General features: G+C 36.9%; 1 protein-coding gene across 1 annotated transcript in view; it reads left to right on the top strand.

Moving 5' to 3' along the window:
- Positions 1 to 20,117, top strand: part of UBE2Q2 (ubiquitin-conjugating enzyme E2Q family member 2) — a 73,653-nt gene that overhangs the window by 14,689 nt on the left and 38,847 nt on the right. The window contains exons 3-6 of the mRNA XM_004688008.2: positions 1,178 to 1,282; positions 13,779 to 13,835; positions 16,548 to 16,688; positions 19,712 to 19,796. Coding sequence (XP_004688065.1) covers positions 1,178 to 1,282; positions 13,779 to 13,835; positions 16,548 to 16,688; positions 19,712 to 19,796 — 388 coding nt within the window. The remainder of the gene's footprint in view (positions 1 to 1,177; positions 1,283 to 13,778; positions 13,836 to 16,547; positions 16,689 to 19,711; positions 19,797 to 20,117) is intronic.

The raw sequence follows: 20,117 nt of genomic DNA, 5'->3' as shown, positions 1-20,117 counted from the left end.
CGCCATGTGGTCGCCTCCGGGGCAGGCGGGAATCGAACTCATGCGGAAGTGGCTTTAGATTCTCAGTGCTGTGCTTTAACCCGCTGCGCCACCAGGGAGGGCCAGAGGATTCTTTTTTTTAATCCTAATTTATTGTTCAGCTTTCCTTGTGTTTACTTGCTCCTTTGTCTACTCTGAGGAAGCATGTTCTTTGCTTTTTTTTTTTTTATAATAGTTTATTTTTACATATTTTTGTGCATTTTCCATCTCAGATGCAATCCCCTTACTTTGCTTGTTTAACCCATTCTCATCCATGTATGTTTTCTCAGTCCTTTATCAACTTGCTTATTTTTCTTAATCTTTTCCTTTGCTTAGCGATGTTGAAGAAGTTGTTCTGACCACGTGAAGTCACCTCATTAGTTCTATTAAGTATTAACCATTTTTCTCTAACCATAATTGGCCAAGCTTGTACATTGAAGACAGTTTTTCAAAAACCATGTTTGTGTATATAATTTGTCGTGTTTACTTGCTTCAAGTAAATACGATTACTAAGCAACTTGGATTTAAACATGGAACTTGAAGGAGTTATCTTAGTTTTCCTGGTGCAGTTTTCTTTTCTTTAGACAAAATTAAGGTCTACTAAATGTTAAGTGCTTTCACAAAAATCAGTCTTTACCATTATGAGGAGGTTTTTCATTTCCTTGTACGAATGGGGAAACTCAAACTCCAAGAGCAAGTTTACTGTATTCTAGGTCATCTAGATTTCAGGACTCTGAGTACGAGACCTCATTTGACTGAACTTTCAAATGAATATGACTGTAGAATATATGATTTTTAGAAACTACATGAAACAACATTGCTTGTTTTTATTTTTGTTAACCTAAAGTTGTAAGTTTCTAAGCAAAGTTAGCAACTGAAAAGCAGTGTCTGGCACTCTCCTTGGTCTGCCTTTCAGTTAATTTTGTTCTGCTAGGTGTCATTTGTGGTGATTGCATTTGAGCCATATTGATTTTCTTACTCTAGCAGTCGGTAAAAATAGTTCTAAAAATAGTTTTTAAAAACTGTTACTTTGTTTGTAGGCTGTAATTGAGCAGTGATACTCTTTTTCATTACCTACTGAACTAGTTACAGTAATTGTAGAGTTACTCATGTCTTCTAAGGATTAATGTGATGCTTATTTACTGAAATGTCTTTCTAGCTTCGTCAGCAATTGAAGTGGTTGATATGTGAACTCTGCAGTTTATATAATCTTCCTAAACACCTGGATGTTGAGATGCTAGATCAGCCACTACCAACGGGTCAGGTAATGTAAAAATTCTCTAGTACGAAAGTACGAAAGTAAATTGTCTAAAGTAAAAGTAGTATGATTTTTCTTCTCATTATTATATTAATGAGGTTACAACTTTATTTGAAGTTAGTTTGCTTTCCTGTTGAAATGTTTTGTTGCGTTTTAGGCATTAAAAATAACCTTTTTATTTTGTGACACTGCTGGTAGTGACTATACGATCTGTAAACAATTGCCCCCTCCTACTACTACCTTTTTGTTGCCGTTAATGACCCTGTTGCCTTAAGTATTCCTCACTTCAGTTGTTAGTCTTTGCTTACTCATTGTTTTCTCCTAGAGTACCAGCTCTGTAAGCTAGGCTCATCTGTCTTCTTAAGGCCTTTAAGGTTTTATCTCCTCCAAGCAGCAGAAGTGCCCACTTGCTCATCACCAACACTGACTTTTCTGGATTTCTGGATTTACCAATTTAGACATGAATTATTGCTTTATACCATAATAGGTAATATTAATTTCTTATACTAAACACCTCACCTTCCTAAAACACTACACGTAGTCATATGAAGAAACACTATCATTAGGATTTTGTAGTATAACATTTTCTACTGAATTTCCTCTCTTGCATAGCTTTTTCTTTTGCACTGCCTGCCATGATGATGATGGTAACTCTTAGTTTAAAAAAGTTAATTTTCGATCCCCTTTTATTTTCTCAGTAGAGAATCCTTAAATTCTTTTTTAAATGCATATTTCCCTTATATTCTTTTTTTTTTTTTAATTTATTTATGCATACAGAACTGGGATATAAGCCAGACGTGCAGGGGTGGTGAGAGGCTTCACCAGAGACAGAGCAGGGAGCAGAACACGCAGATTGACAAAGTACACTGCTAAGGGGAGCAGCGGGTGGGTCAGGAGAGGTCTGCCATGCCATGTGGATCACCTCTGGGACTGGGAATCGAAATTGGACTGTGGCAGCTGTGACCAGTTTACAGTGCTGCGTCATAATCCATTGTGCTACCAGGGAGGGCCTCAACCCCTTTTCTGTGAGACCAACATCACTTTTGGAGCCTTTGGTTCTTCTGCTCCAGTCTTGGTGTAGGGTGTTTTCTGGGCTGGCTATACAGCTATTATCTTCAAATATTTTTTGTTTCCTCTGTTAGAGTAAATCAATTATTTCCTAATCTTATGTCATCTTTCTCAACTTACTCTTTCTTATCTTGCCTCAGTATATCCTCAAGTAGCATGCTAAGAAGGTATGAAGTAAAAACATGGCCAGACCACCTTAGGTTTGAATCTTGATTCTGCTTTGGGCTAATTTCCTAGTCAATATGCATCAATTTCCCCTTTGCAAAATGAGGGAAATGGTAGTAGTGCCCTGCGTGTAGTAAATGGTTAATAAATGTTAACTATTGAATAGTGTCCCCTACCCCCTACTTGACTGGCAGTTGGGTTGAACATACAATTCTAGGTTGAAAATATTCTTCTCTTGGAATTTATAAATCTGTGTTATATTTTTTAGCCAATGGTATTGCTGATTCCTGGTGCCATCTGTATTTGTGTGACTTTCTGGGTGCTTTTAGGAGTTTATCGTTTCCAGAAATATCCCAGCGGAATATTTAGCTATGGTTTTTTTTCCCCCTCCTTGCTGAGCATGGGCCTTCTTAAGCAGTGTTCTTGAATATTTTTTGTTTTTGTAGATGGGTAACTTTCATTTTAGAATGCTTACTAATGGAGTTATTTATTTTAAAAATATATTTATCTTATCATCCTTCATTCTTGTACAATGATGATTTCCCCAAGAAATTCCCACCACCAGTTCACCTGTGTACCTTTTTTGTGCTCTCCCTACCCCTGTCCTGGTCCTGCTCCTTCCTCCTCCCCTATAGAATGTCTCTGATCTATAGTTGCCTGATGATTTTGATTTTATTATAGTTAACCTTTCCCCCCCTGATTCCTTATTTGGTTCCTCTGCATTCCTCCAATAAGTGAGAACATTTGATATTTTTCTTTTTTTTTTTCTGGATTATTTCACTGAGCATAATTCCAGCTCCATCCATGTTGCTGCAAAGGGCATAGTTTATCCTTTTTGATTGCTGACTTATATTCCATTGTGTAAATATACCACACCTTCTTGACCCAGTCATCTACTTTTCGGCATTTGGGCTGTTTCCAAGTCTTATCTTTTATAAATAGCATTGCAAAAAACATAGGGGTGCAGGTATCCTTTTGAAGTAATGTTTTTGTGTCCTTTGTGTAGATCCCTAGGAGTGGAATTGCTGGATCATGTGATAGCTCCATGTTTAGTAGTCTGAGGAACCTCCACACAGCTTTCCATAGTGGTTGGACCAGTTTGCATTCCCACCAACAGTGTAGCAGAGTTCCTGTTTCTTCAAATCTTTGCAACATTTGTTGCTTCTAGTTTTTTTTTGATATGTGCCATTCTCACTGATGTGAGGTGGTATCTCATTGTGGTGTTGATTGCATTTCCCTGATTACAAGTGATGATAAACATTTTTTCATATGCCTGTTGGCCTTTGCATTTCTTCTTTGGAAAAGTGTCTTTTTAGCTCTTTTATGCATTTTTGACTGGATTGTTTTTTTGTTGAGCCTTATGACTCTTTGTAGATCTTTGAGGTCAGTCCCTTATCATTAGTATTATGTGCAAAACTTTTTCCCCAGTCAGTAGGGTGTGTCTTTGTTTTGGCTAATATCTGTTTTTCTGTACAAACTCTTTAATTTAATGTAATCCCAATTGTTTATCTTTTCCTTTATGTGCTTTACTTTAGGTGATGTTACTGAGATGTATGTCATGTACTCTTTGTCCTATTGCTCTTCTATATATATTATGGTTTCATGTCTTATGTCTGACTCTTTAATCCATTTAGAGTTGATTTTTGTGCATGGTGTGAGGTAGTAGTCTAGCTTCATTCTTTTGCATGTAGCATTCCAGTTTTCCCAGCACTGTTTAATGAACAAACTGTCTTTGTTCCACTGCATATTCTTTGCTCCTTTGTCAAATATTAGTTGCTCATAACTACGTAGGTTAATTTCTGGCCTCTCTAGTCTATTCCATTGGTCTGTGTGTCTGCTTTTGTTCCAGTACCATGCAGTTTTAATTATTGTGACTTTGTAGTATAGTTTGAAGTCTGGAAATGCAATACCTCCATTCACCTTTTTATTCAGAACAACTTTGGTTATCTGTGGTCTCTTGTGGCTCCATATGAATTTCATCAACAATTTTTTTCAATTTCTTTGAAGAATACCATTGAAATTTTTATTGGAATAGCATTGAATCTGTAACTTGCTTTTGGTAGGATGGCCATTTTGATAATTTTAAATTTTGCAATCTATGAACAGGGGTATCTTTCCATTTCTTTGTGTCTTGTTTCTTTTACAGTGTTTTATAATTTTCTTTGTAGAGGGCCATCACCTCTTTTGTTAATTTTATTCCCGTTACTGATTTTTTTGTTTGTTTCAATTTTGAAAGGAATGGTTTTCTTGATTTCTTCTTCTTCAGATTGAATGTGTGCAAATAGGGAGGCTACTGATTTTTTTGTGTTGAATTTTGGATCCTGCTGTTTTACTAAACTGACTGTTTTTATTAGTTCTGTGGAATTATTGGGGTTCTCTGTATATCATCCTATCATCTGCAAATAGTGATAGTTTTGCTTCTTCTTTCCCACTTTGGATTTTTTATGTCTTTCACTTGTCTTATTGTTCTGCTAGGACTTTTAGTATTATATTGAAAAGCAGTGGTGAAAGTACATATTGTTGTCTTGTTCCCAACTTTAAGGGAAAGGCTTTCAGCTTTTCACCATTGAGAATGACCTTAGCTTATGGGTTTGATGTATATGGACTTTATAATGTTAATTATGTTCCTTCTGTCATGAGAATTTCAAGAGCCTTTATCATAAATGGATGTGAGATTTTTGTTGAAGGCTTTCTCGACATCTATTGATATGATCACATGGCTTTTATTTTCTTTTTGTTGATGTGTGGGGTTATATTAATTGATTTTTGTATATTGAACTATCCTTGTGTTCCTGGAATAAATTGTACTTGGTCATGGTGGATTATCTTTTTGATGCATTGTTGGCTAAGATTTTACTGAGAAATTTTGTATTAGTGTTTATTAAAGAGATTGGTCTGTAGTTTTTTGTGTGCTGTTCAGTTTTGCTATTAGTGTAATGTTGGCTTCATAAAACATGTTTGGTAATTCCCTTCCTTTTCAATTTTTTGACAGAGCTTTTGTAGGAATAGGCACTAGTTTGTTTCTAAATGTTTGGTAGAATTCAAATTTTTTTTAAAGATTTATTTATTTATGCATACAGAACTGGGATGCAGGGGCAGTGAGAGGATTTACCAGAGACAGAGTGGATAGCAGAACAGGCAAATTGACAAAGTACACTGCTGAGGAGAGGTCTGCCACACCATGTGGATCACCTCCAAGGCAGGGATCAAACTCATGCTGAAGTGGCTTTAGCTTACTGCTGTATTTTGACCTGCTGGGCCACCAGGGAGGGCCAGAATTCATTTTTTTTTTTTAAAGATTTATTTATTTATTCATACAGAACTGGGGTGCAGGCCAGAGATGCGGAGGGTGAGGGGATTCACCAGGGACAGAGTGGGGTGCAGAACAGGCAGATCGACAAAGTACACTGCTGAGGGAAGCAGCCGGCAGATCAGGAGAGGTCTGCTGCTCCATGTGGATCTCCTCCAGGGATCAAACTCATGTGGAAGTGGCTTAAGCTTCTTAGTACAGTGCTTTAACCCACTGCCCACCAGGGAGGGCCCAGAATTCATTTTTTAATCCATCGGTCTTGGGCTTTTGTTTCGGGGGAGAGATTTGAGTACTGTTTCAATTTCACTGCTTAGAATTGGTCTGTTTAGGTGTTCTATTTCTTCTTTATATAGCTTTGGATGGTTGTAAAGTTGTAGGTTTTTGTCCATCTCTTCTACATTATTGAACTGTTGGCAAAGAACTGTTCATAATAATCTCTGGTTATTCTTTTGATTTCTGCTGTGTCTGTTGTGATTTCTCCTCTTTTGCTTGCTATGATCCCATTTATTTGTGCTTTTTCTTGTTTTTTCTTTGTGTGCCTGGCTATAGATTTGTCTATTTAATTTATTTTTTGTAGAACCAACTTTTGGTCTCAGATCTCTTGGTTGTTTTCTTTTTTTTAATTTAGTTTTTTTTTTTTAAGATTTGTTTATGCACACAGAAGTGGGGTACAGGTCAGAGATGTGCAGGGTGAGATAATTCATCAGTTGACAGATTGGGGAGCAAAACAGAAAGATCCACTGATATACACTGCTAAGGGGAGCAGTGAGCAGGTCAGAAGTCTGCCACGCCATGTGGGTCACCTCCCTAGCCAGGGATTGAACCCATGCTACAATGACTGTGATAGCTTCACAGTGCTGTGCTTTAACCCACTGTGCCACCAGAGAGGGCCCATTTATTGTTTTCTTAACTTTTATTTCTGCTTTGATTTTTATTATTTCTTGTACTGGCTTTTTCCATTTCTTTGAGGTGGGAGATGTTTCTTGGAGTTATTTGTTTCTTGTTGTGAGCCTGTATTGCTATAAACTTCCCACTTCAACCTGCTTTTGCCAAGTCCTATGTGTTTTGGAGAGTTGTGTCCTCATTGTCTTTCATTTCCATGAATATTTTTTAATTTCTTCTTTGATCTTCTCATATATCCAGTGGTCTTCCAGTAGTGTGGGTTTCAGTCACCATGTGGTAGGTGGGTTCCTTGCTTTCCTTTCATCGTTTATTTCTAGTTTAATGCCTGCACAGCCGGAGAAGATAGTTGGTATGATTTTGATCTTAGTGTGTCTGCTGATGTTTGTATTGTATCCCCGTATGTAATGAGTTCTGTAGAGTGATCCATGTGCATTTGAGGAAAAAGTGTACTCTGATTTTTTTTCAGTGCAGGGCTTTATAGATTACTGTTAAGCTCATGAATTTTAGGTCTTTGTTTAGAGCTGTAATGTCTTTGCTAATTTTGTCTTATTGATCTCTCCATTTGTGAGAGTGGTGTATTCGTTTTCTACTACATATGTTTTCTCTAATGTCTGTTTTCAGAGATATTAATATGTCTGATATGTTTTGGTGCTCCTTCATTTGGTGAATATATGCTAATGACTTATGTCTTCCTGATGAAGTGTCCCTTTAATCATAATGTGGTGACTATCTGTGTCTCTTTTAACTTTTCTTAGTTTGAAGTTTATCTAATATAACTACAGCTGTCTCTATTTTTGGTTCATTTGCTTATAGAATTGTTTTCCATCCTTTTTTTTTTCCAGTCTGTGCCTATCTTTTATAGTTAAATGTGTTTCCTATAGACAGCAAAAGTTCGGTGTTTTTTTTTTTAAACTAGCCTGCTCCTCTGTCTTTTATTGATGAGTTTACTCCATTTACATTTAGAATTAAAATTGATACACTGACATCTGTGCCATTTTGTTTGTCTTTTTGTGATTCTTACCTTATTCTAGTCTTCCCTATTCATTTATTTGTTGGTTTTTGCTCTAGGGTTTCTGCTTACTAATGGAATTTTATACTTTCTTGCTTAATATTTATGTCTCATAATATCTCTCTATTAATTACCTTTGTCTTTTTAATTTCAAATTCTGGAAGTTTTGTCTTCCAACTTTTGTGTATTTATAACGTTGTTTTGTTATTTCTCCCTATCCATTGCTCTCAAAATAATGGCTTAAAATAACAAATTATGGCCCTCCCTGGTGGCGCAGCGGGTTGAAGCACAGCACTGAGAATCTGGGGCCGCTTCTGCATGAGTTCGATTCCCGCCCGCCCCGGAGGTGACCACATGGTGTGGCAGACCTCTCCTGACCCGCCCGCTGCTCCCCTCAGCAGTGTACTTCGTCGATCTGCCTGTTCTGTTCCCCACTCTGTCTCTGGTGAAGCCTCTCGCTGCCCCTGAGCCTCTGGCCTGTACCCCAGTTCTGTATGCACAAATAGATAAATCTTTAAAAAAAAAAAAAAAAAAACAAATTATTCTCTTTCAAGATTGTGGCAATTGATTTTTCTGCTGGTCTCCTGATAATTATTGAGACGAGGAGTCACTAGATATGTGAGACTGCATCATATCTATGATGAGTTCATTAGGTATGTGTCTGAAAGGTTGATGTTCCCCACATAGTCTCTAAATTCTGGGCCTCATCACGTGGCTTTTTCATCAAGTCAGTAGTCAGAATCTTTATTTTTTGCTTCTCAGAGCATAAAACTAGAAACCGCGAGGCCCTAAGGCTTAGATCTAGAACATCTCCAGTTGTCATTTTTGTCTTGTTTTTTTGTTAAAGGATTAAAGCGAGTATGGGAGGAAACCATGTAAGGAGTTGAAAGTTGGGAGCTCTGGTTCACTGGAGTCCTCTCCAAAGTTTTCAGGAACCTTTTCTTATTTTCTGATTGTTCCTTCACAACATTCTGTTTTCATTTTCATAGATATATCATCTGTAAGTCTCATTAAGGAATTCTTTTTTTGTTTTTAAGATTTATTTATTTTTGCATACAGAACTGGGATACAGGCCAGACGTGCAGGGGCCATGAGAGGCTTCACCAGAGACAGAGTGGGGAGCAGAACAGGCGGATCTACAAAGCACACTGCTGAGGGGAGCAGTGAGTTGGTCAGGAGAGGTCTGCTGCACCATGTGGTCACCTCCGGGGCAGGCAGGGATGGAACTCATGCTGAAGTGGCTTTAGCTTCTTAATGCTGTGCTTTAACCTGCTGCGCCACCAGGGAGGGCTTTTTTTTTTTTTTTTTTTGCATACAGAGCTGGGGTACAGGCTAGAGGTACAGGGGCAGTGAGCAGATTCACCAGACACAGAGTGGGGAGCAGAACAGGCTGACTGACAAAGTATACTGCTGAGGGGAGCAGCGGGCGGCTCAGGAGAGGTCTGCTGAGCCATGTGGATCACCTCTGGGGTAGGGATCAAACTCATGCTGAAATGGCTTTAGCTTATTAGTGCTGTGCTTTAACCCACTGCACTACCAGGGAGGGCCTGGAATTCTTTCAATACTCTGTTCCCTCATTCCCTACCATCTGTTTTCTAAATTTTGTTTTCCTAGTTTATCTTGATTTCCCTAGTTTTTATTTTTAAAGACTTTCCCCAAATACCTGTTCATTCTTATGCATTTTCATATTTTGTTCTTCCTTCCCTTTTTTTCCATTCATATTTGAGAGAGTTACTGAAGTTGATTGGGCATATATTTTTTTTTTTTTTTTAAGATTTATTTATTCATACAGAACTGGGGTACAGGCCAGAGGCTCAGGGGTGGTGAGAGGCTTCACCAGAGACAGAGTGGGGAGCAGAACAGGCAGATTGACGAAGTACACTGCTGAGGGGAGCAGCGGGCGGGTCAGGAGAGGTCTGGCTCGCCATGTGGTCTCCTCCGGGGCAGGCAGCAGGCGGGAATCGAACTCATGCGGAAGTGGCCTCAGATTCTCAGTGCTGCGCTTCAACCCGCTGCACCACCAGGGAGGGCCGGGCATATATTTTTTAAAGTTTTATTTATTTATGCATACAGAATTGGGGTACAAGCCAGAGGTGCAGGGGCAGTGAGAGAATTTACCAAAGACAGGACAGGCAGATCGATAAAGTACACTGTTGAGGGGAGCAGCGAGCAGGTCAGGAAAGGTCTGCAGCGCCATGTGGGTTACCTCCAGGTATTGAACTCGCACTGAAGTGGCTGCACTAGCTTGCAGTGCTACTGCTTTAACCCGTTGCCCCACCAGGGAGGGCCATGATTGGGCATATTTTGTGGCCCGGACTTGTCAACTGGTAGCTTTTAGGAGGGATTTATGTTCACTAGGTGGGCATAATTTAGAAGAATACTTCTGGATGTGCAACCTTGTAGTCTTTTGCTTGAAGTAGATGTGTGTCCACCTAGGTTCTGCTTAAAGAGTTGGAGAGTAATGTGCTTTTTGACTGGATGATGTGTTCTTCATGTAGGCTTTTGGTTAATCTCTGTTTTTAGCCTTGTCATTCCTTACAATGTCCAATATACTTAGGATCTTGGAACGAACTCAGAGCCTCTCCCAAGTAATGCCCAACAAATTACCTCCTCAATTTCTGTACCCCTTTAACCTATGACTTCACTTGGTTGTTCCATTAATTACCATTCCTTGATTCACTGTCATTTTCTTACATGAATGAATATTCTTTTCTGTTGGAAGCCTCATTACTTTTCTTGTTATCAGTGTGTGTTTATATAATGTTTATTCACTGAACTTCTAGTGGAGACTCAGGAGAGAAGCTGGGAGAAAAATAGTCTGTGTTCATTTTTACTTCTCTGGAATGTTTGCAACTTACAGGTTTTACTTACCATTGTGCTATGGACATAATGGATTTGCCTTGTTCCTACATATAATTCCATGTAGGAATATAACATAACTTAAAGTTTTATTAAGGAAGTTTCTACTTTTAAATCTTGCATTCCTATAATAAGCACTCAGCACCTCTATAGGTGACAGGATAGGATATTATGTTTCATTGTTTAACTTTTCCACTTTAATATAGTAATATAATTGTTCTTTTTTATTAGACTCTTCTTGTTTCATTTTGGTATCATAATTATGCATTTTTAAGATGACATGGAAAACTATGTGTTTTTTCTGAATTCTAGGACAGTTTAATTTTCAACCAAGGCAGTTTTGCTTCCCATAGGACATTGGAAATATATGCAGATAGTTTAACTGTCACAATGACTTGTGTGGGGGTGTTCTTGGTATTTTTGGGGTGAAGGGATTATTACTAGAAATCCTACAGTGTCAGGGTAGTCCCCAATAACACAAAATTATCTGGTCCAAAATCTCAGAGTTCTTTGGGTGAAAGCACCTCATAAACAAACAAGCCTGATCTGTTTTGGGGATAAGAGTCTCTGACTGTCTTTTGTCTTCCATGTATTATTCTATTCAAATTTCCACTTCTATCAATTTTAGTGACTTTAGAGTCTAAACAAATAATCAAGCTATTACAGGAACTATTTATATTTTATCTTTATGTTTATAAATCTGTTTATTTCTAAAGTAAATTTTTTACCTTGATTGCTTGTCATAGGCTTGTTTTACTGGTCTTTTGAAAGAATCAACTTGAAGTTCTATTTTTTAAATAATGTTTTCTAATATTTTCTTTTTTATGTATTGTTCATGTCATAATTGCTTCTCTTTTTTCATTTTATTTTGCTTTTTGGATTATTGGCCTAGTGAGATTTAAAGTGCTTTGTAATCAAGCATATTAGGGTAATCCCCGCGGGTTTCCCATCACCAAGTCACCCATGTGCCATCACCATAATCCCATGCATTTCCCTCCCCGTTTTTGATCCCATCCCCACTCTACCCCCACAAAATGTCTCTGGTATATGGTTGTTCATTATTTTTGTTATTTTCTCGCCTAGTCCATTATACTCCTGCTATGAGTGAAACCATCCGGTACTTTTCTTTCTCTTTCTGGACTATCTCACTAAGCATGATCTTTTCCAGCTCCATCCAAGTTGCTGCAAAACACATGTGTTTCTCTTTTTTTGGTTGCTGAGTAATATTCCATTGTATATATGTACCACATCTTTTTTATCCAGTCATCTACTTTTGGGCATTTGGGCTGCTTCCATGTCTTTCCAATTGTAAATAAAGCAGCAATAAACATGGGGGTACAGGTATCTTTTTCAATCAGTGTTTTTGTGTCTCTTGGGTAGATACTTAGGAGTGGGATTGCTGGGTCATAGGGAAGCTCCATGTGTAGCAGTTTGAGGAACCTAAACAGTTTTCCATAGTGGTTGTACTAGTTTGCATTCCCACCAGCAATGCAGGAGAGTTCCTTTTTCTCTACATCCTCACCAACATTTGTTGTTGCTAGTTGTTTGAAGATGTGAATATGGCTGTCTTCTTAATCAGAGATGTTTTGTTTAAATTCATTTTGTTCTCTGGTCTTTGAACTGAGTGATTGTTTTCTGTTTTCTTTTTATAAAGGGGAGAAGGATCTTTTTTTAATTCCCAGAAGCCTCTTGCCTGTTATCTGTTTTTATTTAATGGATGCAGTATCTTAATTACTGGTCAAGATTCCAGTTAAGAGTTTTTTGTTATCAGTACAAAAATCCTGTATTAAATCCTTCATTAATAACACTTCATGTCACTTGTCCTACTCTTCAGGTTGGTGCCTTTCTTTCAGATTGCCAGCTTTCTTCAGATAATAAATATGGTGTTGGGTCCTTTGCCTGGACAGACCTCCCCACCTCCCCCACAGAATCATATGCACACTGTTGTGTGGAAACAAAGAATGAGCCATGGGTGCTGGAACAGAAAAACAGGAGGCAGGAAGTGTTCCTGCCTTGTGTTTGCTACCTTGTGTTCTTAACCCCCATGTTATTGTCACATGTTATTGATGTACTTGCTGAGAGCTTCTGCCTACCCCCAGCCCCAGGCTCCATGCTGAAGGGTATAAATAGGGAAGGAGAGAAAAATAAAGGGTGCCTTTGCTTGCTGACCAAGAAGTGTGTGCTTTAATCCTGACGTCCTTCGCTCAGACCATCTCTGCTGTCGTGCTGGCGCGGCAAACGGTAATACTAGTTACCTGCTCATTCATAGATGAGCTGTTGATCAGTGTCAGTTGTTGATAATGAGTTTTCCTTAGCAATTGTCACTCCTCTCTTCCCTGGCTTCCCCCTTCCTTGTTTGCACATGTGTGCTCTGCCAGTGGGGAGGCCCTGGCAGGTGTACTTCACAACTCCTGAGTGAAAGGAAGAGATTGTGTCATGAACTTTTGCTGCTACAGTGAGTTACATTTAAAAAGTCTTCATTTCCACTTTGGTTCTGGCATCCACACTAATCGACCATCAAAGCAGGCCTTCTGTCTAAGAGAATGTTCTTTATTAGCTTTAATTAGCACAAATAATCCAGCCAGCTCTATAGGCTGTAGGGGAACTTGTTTTTTGAACTTTGTCAAAACTAGGTATGAAGGCCCTTACTTAAAACCCAGTCAGATCCATTGTGAAAGAGTGTTAAATTGTGCCTTATAGAAAATTGTGGTAATATGTAATAAAGTTTGTGAAATAGTGATCATTTTATAACTAACTTTGGAGAAGTGTCTTTAAAATACATGTGACTTTTCTCAATATAAGACAATTAAGTTTATGCAAAGATTTAGCCATTTTAAAGTTTATAAGGTAAATATTTTGAGGAATAAGTATTGGGATATTTATTTTAAAGGACAAAATAAAGGTCACTGACTTACATATAACATTTGTATAATTTTTTTATTTGAAATTAGGTTATGTTTAAATTCTTCAGTGTTGCTTTGTTTAAAGGTGTCTGTTAAATCAAATTATTCAAAAGTGATTCTTTTCAAAAAGCTAAAAAAAATTACAAAGCTGTATTTAAAATAGATATTTTAATTTTAATAAGCTCTGCTATTGGGACTGCAGTGATAGTTTTCCCTGGAGTCTCCCTGTACTGAGTGTGTGTTTACTTGTTCCAGAAAGCCTCAGCAAATTCTATTTCTTTGCAGAATGGGATAACAGAAGAAGTGACTTCAGAAGAAGAGGAAGAGGAAGAAATGGGTGAAGTAGGTATTTCATATGATAATAACATTTTGTTTATATCTTTATTTTTTAACACTGTAGACCTTCTCTAAAAAGATTTTGTGAACCAGTGTTATTGTAGCACAATGAAAAGCACATTGTACTTAGAACTGAGTAGAGCTTAAAATCTGGCTGTACTTATAGTTTGCTTACCTACTGTCCTTGAATTTAATTTTATGGAAAATAAGAGATCTTACTTTTAGCACTAAATTTGTACTTATGTTTAATAGTAACCAGTATTAACCTATAACTTAACCTTGATTTGGTTGTATTTAAGAGGGCAACCTAGTTCCAGAGGTTGAGCATTTGAAGGAAAAGAGAATCTTAAAACTTTTCAGATATACCTCAGCATAAGAAATGGAACTTATTGAAAATTCATCTAAGAATTCCAAAGACATGAGCTTAAGGCCAGTTTATTTGATAGAATTTTGGGGGCATTCGGACTCTGAAGCCTTGAATTTAAATTACACTTCAGAATGAAGATCTATGAGTCTTTATATTGACCAGATAAAAGGTGTTTGAATTCTGCAGTCTTGGCTTTAAAAAATGTCTTTGCTGTTTTAAATCTTAGAATTAAGTAAGGTTATTACATTAATTTCTTGAATTTGAAAATTTATCTAAAACATTTAGATAGAACTAAAAAACTACCTTTGGCTTGGTTTTGTGAATCTGGGAGTAAAATAGTTTTTAATGTCCATTTAGAATGACTTTCTTGTAGCAGAGGTTCTTTTTAATGTTTTCATGCAATTTAACTTGAGTGAAATAACTGCATGAAAACATAAAACCTTTTCCATAGTCCACTGGTAGATGTGTATTCAAAAGTTTATGTAGCTTTTGTTTTTATTTCTTTGCTAGATAATATAAAAAAGGGACAACAACATTTAAGGAAAATCTAGAAAAGTAGGAGACTCAACTTTGTAGATATCAGATTAAGACACATGAAAAGAGGGTATTCTAATGGCTAAAATAATGTGGTTAACCTGGTGAATGGTATGTTTGTGTGCAGTGGATTATAATCTTTGGGGAAAAAATACTGATATGCTTAAGTCACAGAAATTAAAGTTGGCTCAAATAGGCAGATGGTACTCTTGATTAGAGACAAACATGTTTTATATTTGGTGTGATAGTTGACAAGAAGGCCTTAGCAAAGAATAATGTGCTGAGGATATTGTTTTATGAAGATGATAATGAATTGTGTACTTGATGATTAATAACTCCAGTGGAGAAGTTTTATGACTAGGACTTTGAGGTTGAAGGTAGAGGAGAAAGATAAGCCAACTAAGGGCATTTCTCAGAACCCTGAGGAAGACAAGTATAGGATGGAAGATCAGGACTATAAGGTGCAAACTAGGTGAAGGTTGCTCCATGAAGCATGGACTCATGGACAGGGTATGAATAATGAAAAGTAGGAATAGGAGTTGAAGAGATGGCAGTCCAAAAAAAAACCAGATCATTGGGTGTGGATGAAGTGGTCACTAACCTGCTCCAGAAATCAGCAAATTAGTCTGTTTGAAGAATGGAGATAGTACTAACTACTCCTTTAGAAATTTGGTGATTGAAGTAAAGAGAAATAATAGAAAAAGGTTAGGATTTTTAAAATTTTGCATAGATTTATATGCAGGTTAAAGCAGATGATATGTGAACAGAGTGTACAAGGGGATGTGATTAAAGGTGTTGACCTAAATATATATTCATATTCTTTTTTTGCCCTACTTATCAAAATCAACACCCTGCAGAAAATGTGGAAAAGAAAAGGGACTAGAGTTAATTATTACAATTTCGGTATGTGTTCTTCCAGTCTTTTTTTTCTTTGTTTATTTTGGCACAATTGAGATTCTGCATATTCATTTTGTGGTGTGTTTTTCATTTCATTATTAATATAGAAGAAGCCATTATGCTATATTAATATTTAGTAGTCTTCCAGTATTCCATCGAATTGAGTTAACTGTTTTGATATTTTTATACCAGTAGATTTGTGTATGTGTGTGGTTATACATATTTATACCTAAATTTGCATTCACATTTTAGACTAGGTTGGCTTTTTTTTAATGGTCTGTTCTGCTTATTTTTTTTTTTTTTAAGATTTGTTTATTTATGCATACAGAACTGGGGTGCCGGCCAGAGGTGCAGGGTTGTTGAGAGGATTCACCAGAGATAGAGTGGGGAGCAGAACAGGCAGATTGAAGAAGTACACTGCTGAGGTGAGCAGCAGGCAAGACAGGAGAGGTCTGCGGTGCCATGTGGATCACCTCCAGGGCCGGGGGGATCGAACTCACACTGAAGTGGCTATGGCCAGCCTGCAGTGCTGCGTCCCAACCTGCTGTGCCACCAGGGAGGGCCTAGGCTAGGTTTTTTGTTTGTTGTTCATTTTAAACAATGGATTTCTAAAAGTTGAATTGCTGGAACTAGTGGTTCCTCATTAACGTTCTTGATACTTGATGCTAACCTGTTTCAGAACTGTCTTGTAATAGGAGATTGAAAAAATATCTTATTTAGGAATAGTTACAAGTTTATAAAGCTACTACATATTCTTTACTCAAATTCAAGTATTAAACAAAATACAGGATATAAAAAGAGGAAACTGGACTTTTCTTTGTCACCATAGAATCATGTGTTCTCTCTTTTTTTTCCCAGTTAAGAATAGTTTTACTTTTGTCATAAGGTAGAAGAAGCTAACATTTTTCATATTTTTGTAGGATATAGAAGACTTGGATCACTATGAGATGAAGGAAGAAGAGCCTGTTAGTGGGAAAAAGTCAGAAGATGAAGGAATTGAAAAAGAAAATTTGGCAATATTGGAGAAAATTAGAAAGACTCAAAGACAAGATCATCTAAATGTAAGTATGTGTAACTACCTCTAATTTGGACTTTTGTGGTTAAATAATTGAGCTAGCCATCTCAGTGGCCCTTCTCCATTCTGAAAGATTGGCACAAGGAGAAGAAATACAGTGGGAGAGCATTAAGTATCAAGATAAGCACAGTTTATTTGTGCTCTCAGGTGAGGTACAGAGAACTGAGAAAAGGGAGTCCAAGAAGCAATGCCCCCGAGTAGGGTAGGGGGGTTTTTAGGCTCGTCAGCAAAGTGAAAAGTTGTTTTTTTGAATAAGTACAGTTCCGGGAGTTGTTTGTTCCATTACTGCTGATTTATATTGAGGACCTTCTTTCTAGTTCCAGGTGCCTACAGGCGTAGGTACTGAAGTTTCAGTTCCCAGACCCTGAAGTCTTGAATTTAGCCATGTTTTGTCACCCTAGTTTTTCAAACACCTAAGTTTTTTTGTTTGTTTTGTTTTTTAAGATTTATTTATTTGTGCATACAGAACTGGGTACAGGCCAGAGGTAGGTGCAGAGGCGTGAGAGGATTCACCAGAGACAGAGTGGGGAGGAGAATAGGCCAACTGAAAAATTACACTGCTGAGGGGAGCAATGGGCGGGTCAGGAGAGGTCTGCTGCACCATGTGGGTCACCCCCAGGGCAGGGATCAGACTCATGCTGAAGTGGCTTTAGCTTCTTAGTGCTGTGCTTTCACTCATGGCGCCACCAGGGACGGCCAGTTTTTCATCTTTTGATAGCTACTTTTTATCCTGTTCATCTGCTTTTCCCTTCCTGTTATCAACTTCTGTTCCCTGTATTCTTGTTTCCTGTGTTGCTTTCCAACCTGTTTATACTGTTTTCTTTGTTTACCCTCCTCCTATGGCATGCATATATATATTTGTATATATATATAAATTCAGTCTCTCCTACAAAGTACAATTCAAATTGTTCTCTGTGAGGCTACCATCAGGCCTATTTTGCCTGACCAAACCCGAAGTAGCTTTCTCTCATTTTAACAACTCTTTTTATGTGGAACAGCATGGAAGAGCTAACAGAACACTTGAATTGGTAACAGACACCACTATGTGACTTTAGGTTCCTCAACTTTAAATGTGCAATGCATGCTTTTTGAGAGCTGCTCTGAAGAATAAATTGAGAATTATACATACAAACCCCTACACTGAGTAGGAAACCATCAAATGAGAATCAGGCTATCTGTCTCAACACTACTTACTGCCTTATAGTAGAGCTATTTATCAACGCCATGAAATTGAGTACCAGTTCCTTTGTCTTGTGCAAAGGTTTTAAACTAGGAAATGAACTATTATGCAAGGAAATGCTGAGTTTTGTAAACAGGTATATCTCTCCCTCTTTCACTCTTAACTTTCTATTATTAATTTAATTGACAGATTAATTTTTAACCTGTTTTTTTTTAGCCTGTTCTTGATTATTAAAAATAAAATGTGTTGGCATCTAAATTAATGATTCCTAGCATACTTTCTATGGCTTGCAGTTGTTTCGTTTGGTATAATGAAAATGACTACAAATTATTGAACATTCTCACAGATACTGTGTTCAAATAATTTAAAATTTATGTACATTCCCATATAATCATTATAATCACTATGTGCAATATTCTTCCTATTTTATAGATGTAAAACTAAAGTCTAAACCAGTTAAATAGTGGGTTCAAGGTTACCTAGGAGGTAATATCCTTGTAACTTGATTTTTTTCTTTAGAGGGTAATATAAACATCTTAGATTTTACATGATGAGTTTTCTTAGTTAAGACATTGTAAATGTTTTTGTTTTATGATAAATAGTTCCATTGACTGGACTGTATACTGTATTCATCTGTAGAGGAGTTCTAACACTGGTAGGAACTAAAATGTTGTATGCAAGCAATCATGTTTCTCAATTTCTTAATATGTAAAACTGTACCTTCAGGATAACATTCTTATAGTCTGATTATGCAGCTCTCTTTTAGTTGTTAATGTGTCATGGTGAGGATTTTGTAGTATTTTCATAATTCTGTAGAATTCTTACACACATAATAGTATAGACAAAGTCAAGAACACTGACAATACCAAATGCCAGTGTGAATGTTCAACAACATTGCTGATGCAAAATTAAATGCCAAAATGGTACAGTTACTTTGAAAGGCAGTCTCACAGATTCTTACAAAAATAAACATGCTTTTACTATACAGTCCATGTATGTTTGGGATTATCTCCCAAATGAATGGAAAACTTGTATACACATAAAAACCTGCTAATGGGTGCATGTGCAAAAACCTGCAGCTTTATTCATAATTGGCAAAAATTGGAATCAAGTAAAGTATCCTTTAGTAGGACACTAACAATAGTATATTGTTACCTGCTTAAAAAAAAAAAAAGAAATGAGTCCTCAAGCTGTGAAAAGACACGGAAGAACCTTAAGCTCTTATTGCTAAGTGAAAGAGGCAAATCTGAAAAGGCTACAACCCTGTATGTTTCCAACTAAAGACATTCTGGAAAAGGCAAACTGGAAATAATAAAAGGTTTAGTGGATGCCGTGGTTGGAGGAAGGGGAAGGATGATTAGGGCATAGAAGATTTAGGATAGTAAAAATGCTCTATTAGATACTGTAGTGCTGTATATATGTCATTAAACATCAAAAGTGATCCTTAAGTAAATTTTAAGTGAAAATGTGTCAGGTTAGGTTAATCATTTATGAAAAATACACTCTTCTAAGAGGGATTTTGATAATGAGAGCTATTGCATTAACAAAAACATTAATGAAAAGTTTTCAGTTGATGGAATTTGAAATAGACTCATAGTGAATTCTCCGGGCTATAGTGTTCTGGATATATTGGCTATTTTTTCCACATGTTAAGAAATAATAAATGAACCAGACTTGTCCCCAATTTTATATTCTTGTAAAAACTTTCTAATTCTTCATTTAATTGAACTCAGCAGTACTGATTTGTTAGAATGTTAAATGGTGACCCATTTAAAATTTTTTTTACTAGATTCAGTAGCTCCATATTAACAGCAAATTTTATGTTTCAGGGTGCAGTATCTGGGTCTGTGCAAGCTTCAGATAGACTTATGAAAGAGCTCAGGGACATATACAGATCACAGAGTTATAAAACAGGTAAGCATCTCTGATCTTCACCTTCTCTGTTGTGCTTATCCTTTTGTCAATTTTCTAATAATAAAGTTCATTTCTCATACCTTAACTGGACAGAAACAGAAATGTTAACTTTATTTATGTGAAACACAAATTTAATTATGTAATGAGAAAATGTAATGGATAGAATATGATGAGCTTTCTTGGTTTTTCTTTTTAAATTCCTTTTATGACTAGGTCACAATTTTTCTTCTTAGTCATAAGAATTATTTCATGACTTATCTTCTGGGACTAGCACAATATTGGCTTTGAAAGGCAAATAATATGACTATATATATATTTTTA

The sequence above is a fragment of the Condylura cristata genome, unplaced genomic scaffold (genome assembly GCF_000260355.1).
Source record: "Condylura cristata isolate star-nosed mole 26May11 unplaced genomic scaffold, ConCri1.0 scaffold00023, whole genome shotgun sequence".
Lineage (NCBI taxonomy): Eukaryota > Metazoa > Chordata > Mammalia > Eulipotyphla > Talpidae > Condylura > Condylura cristata.
This window is presented reverse-complemented; position numbering and strand designations above follow the sequence as displayed.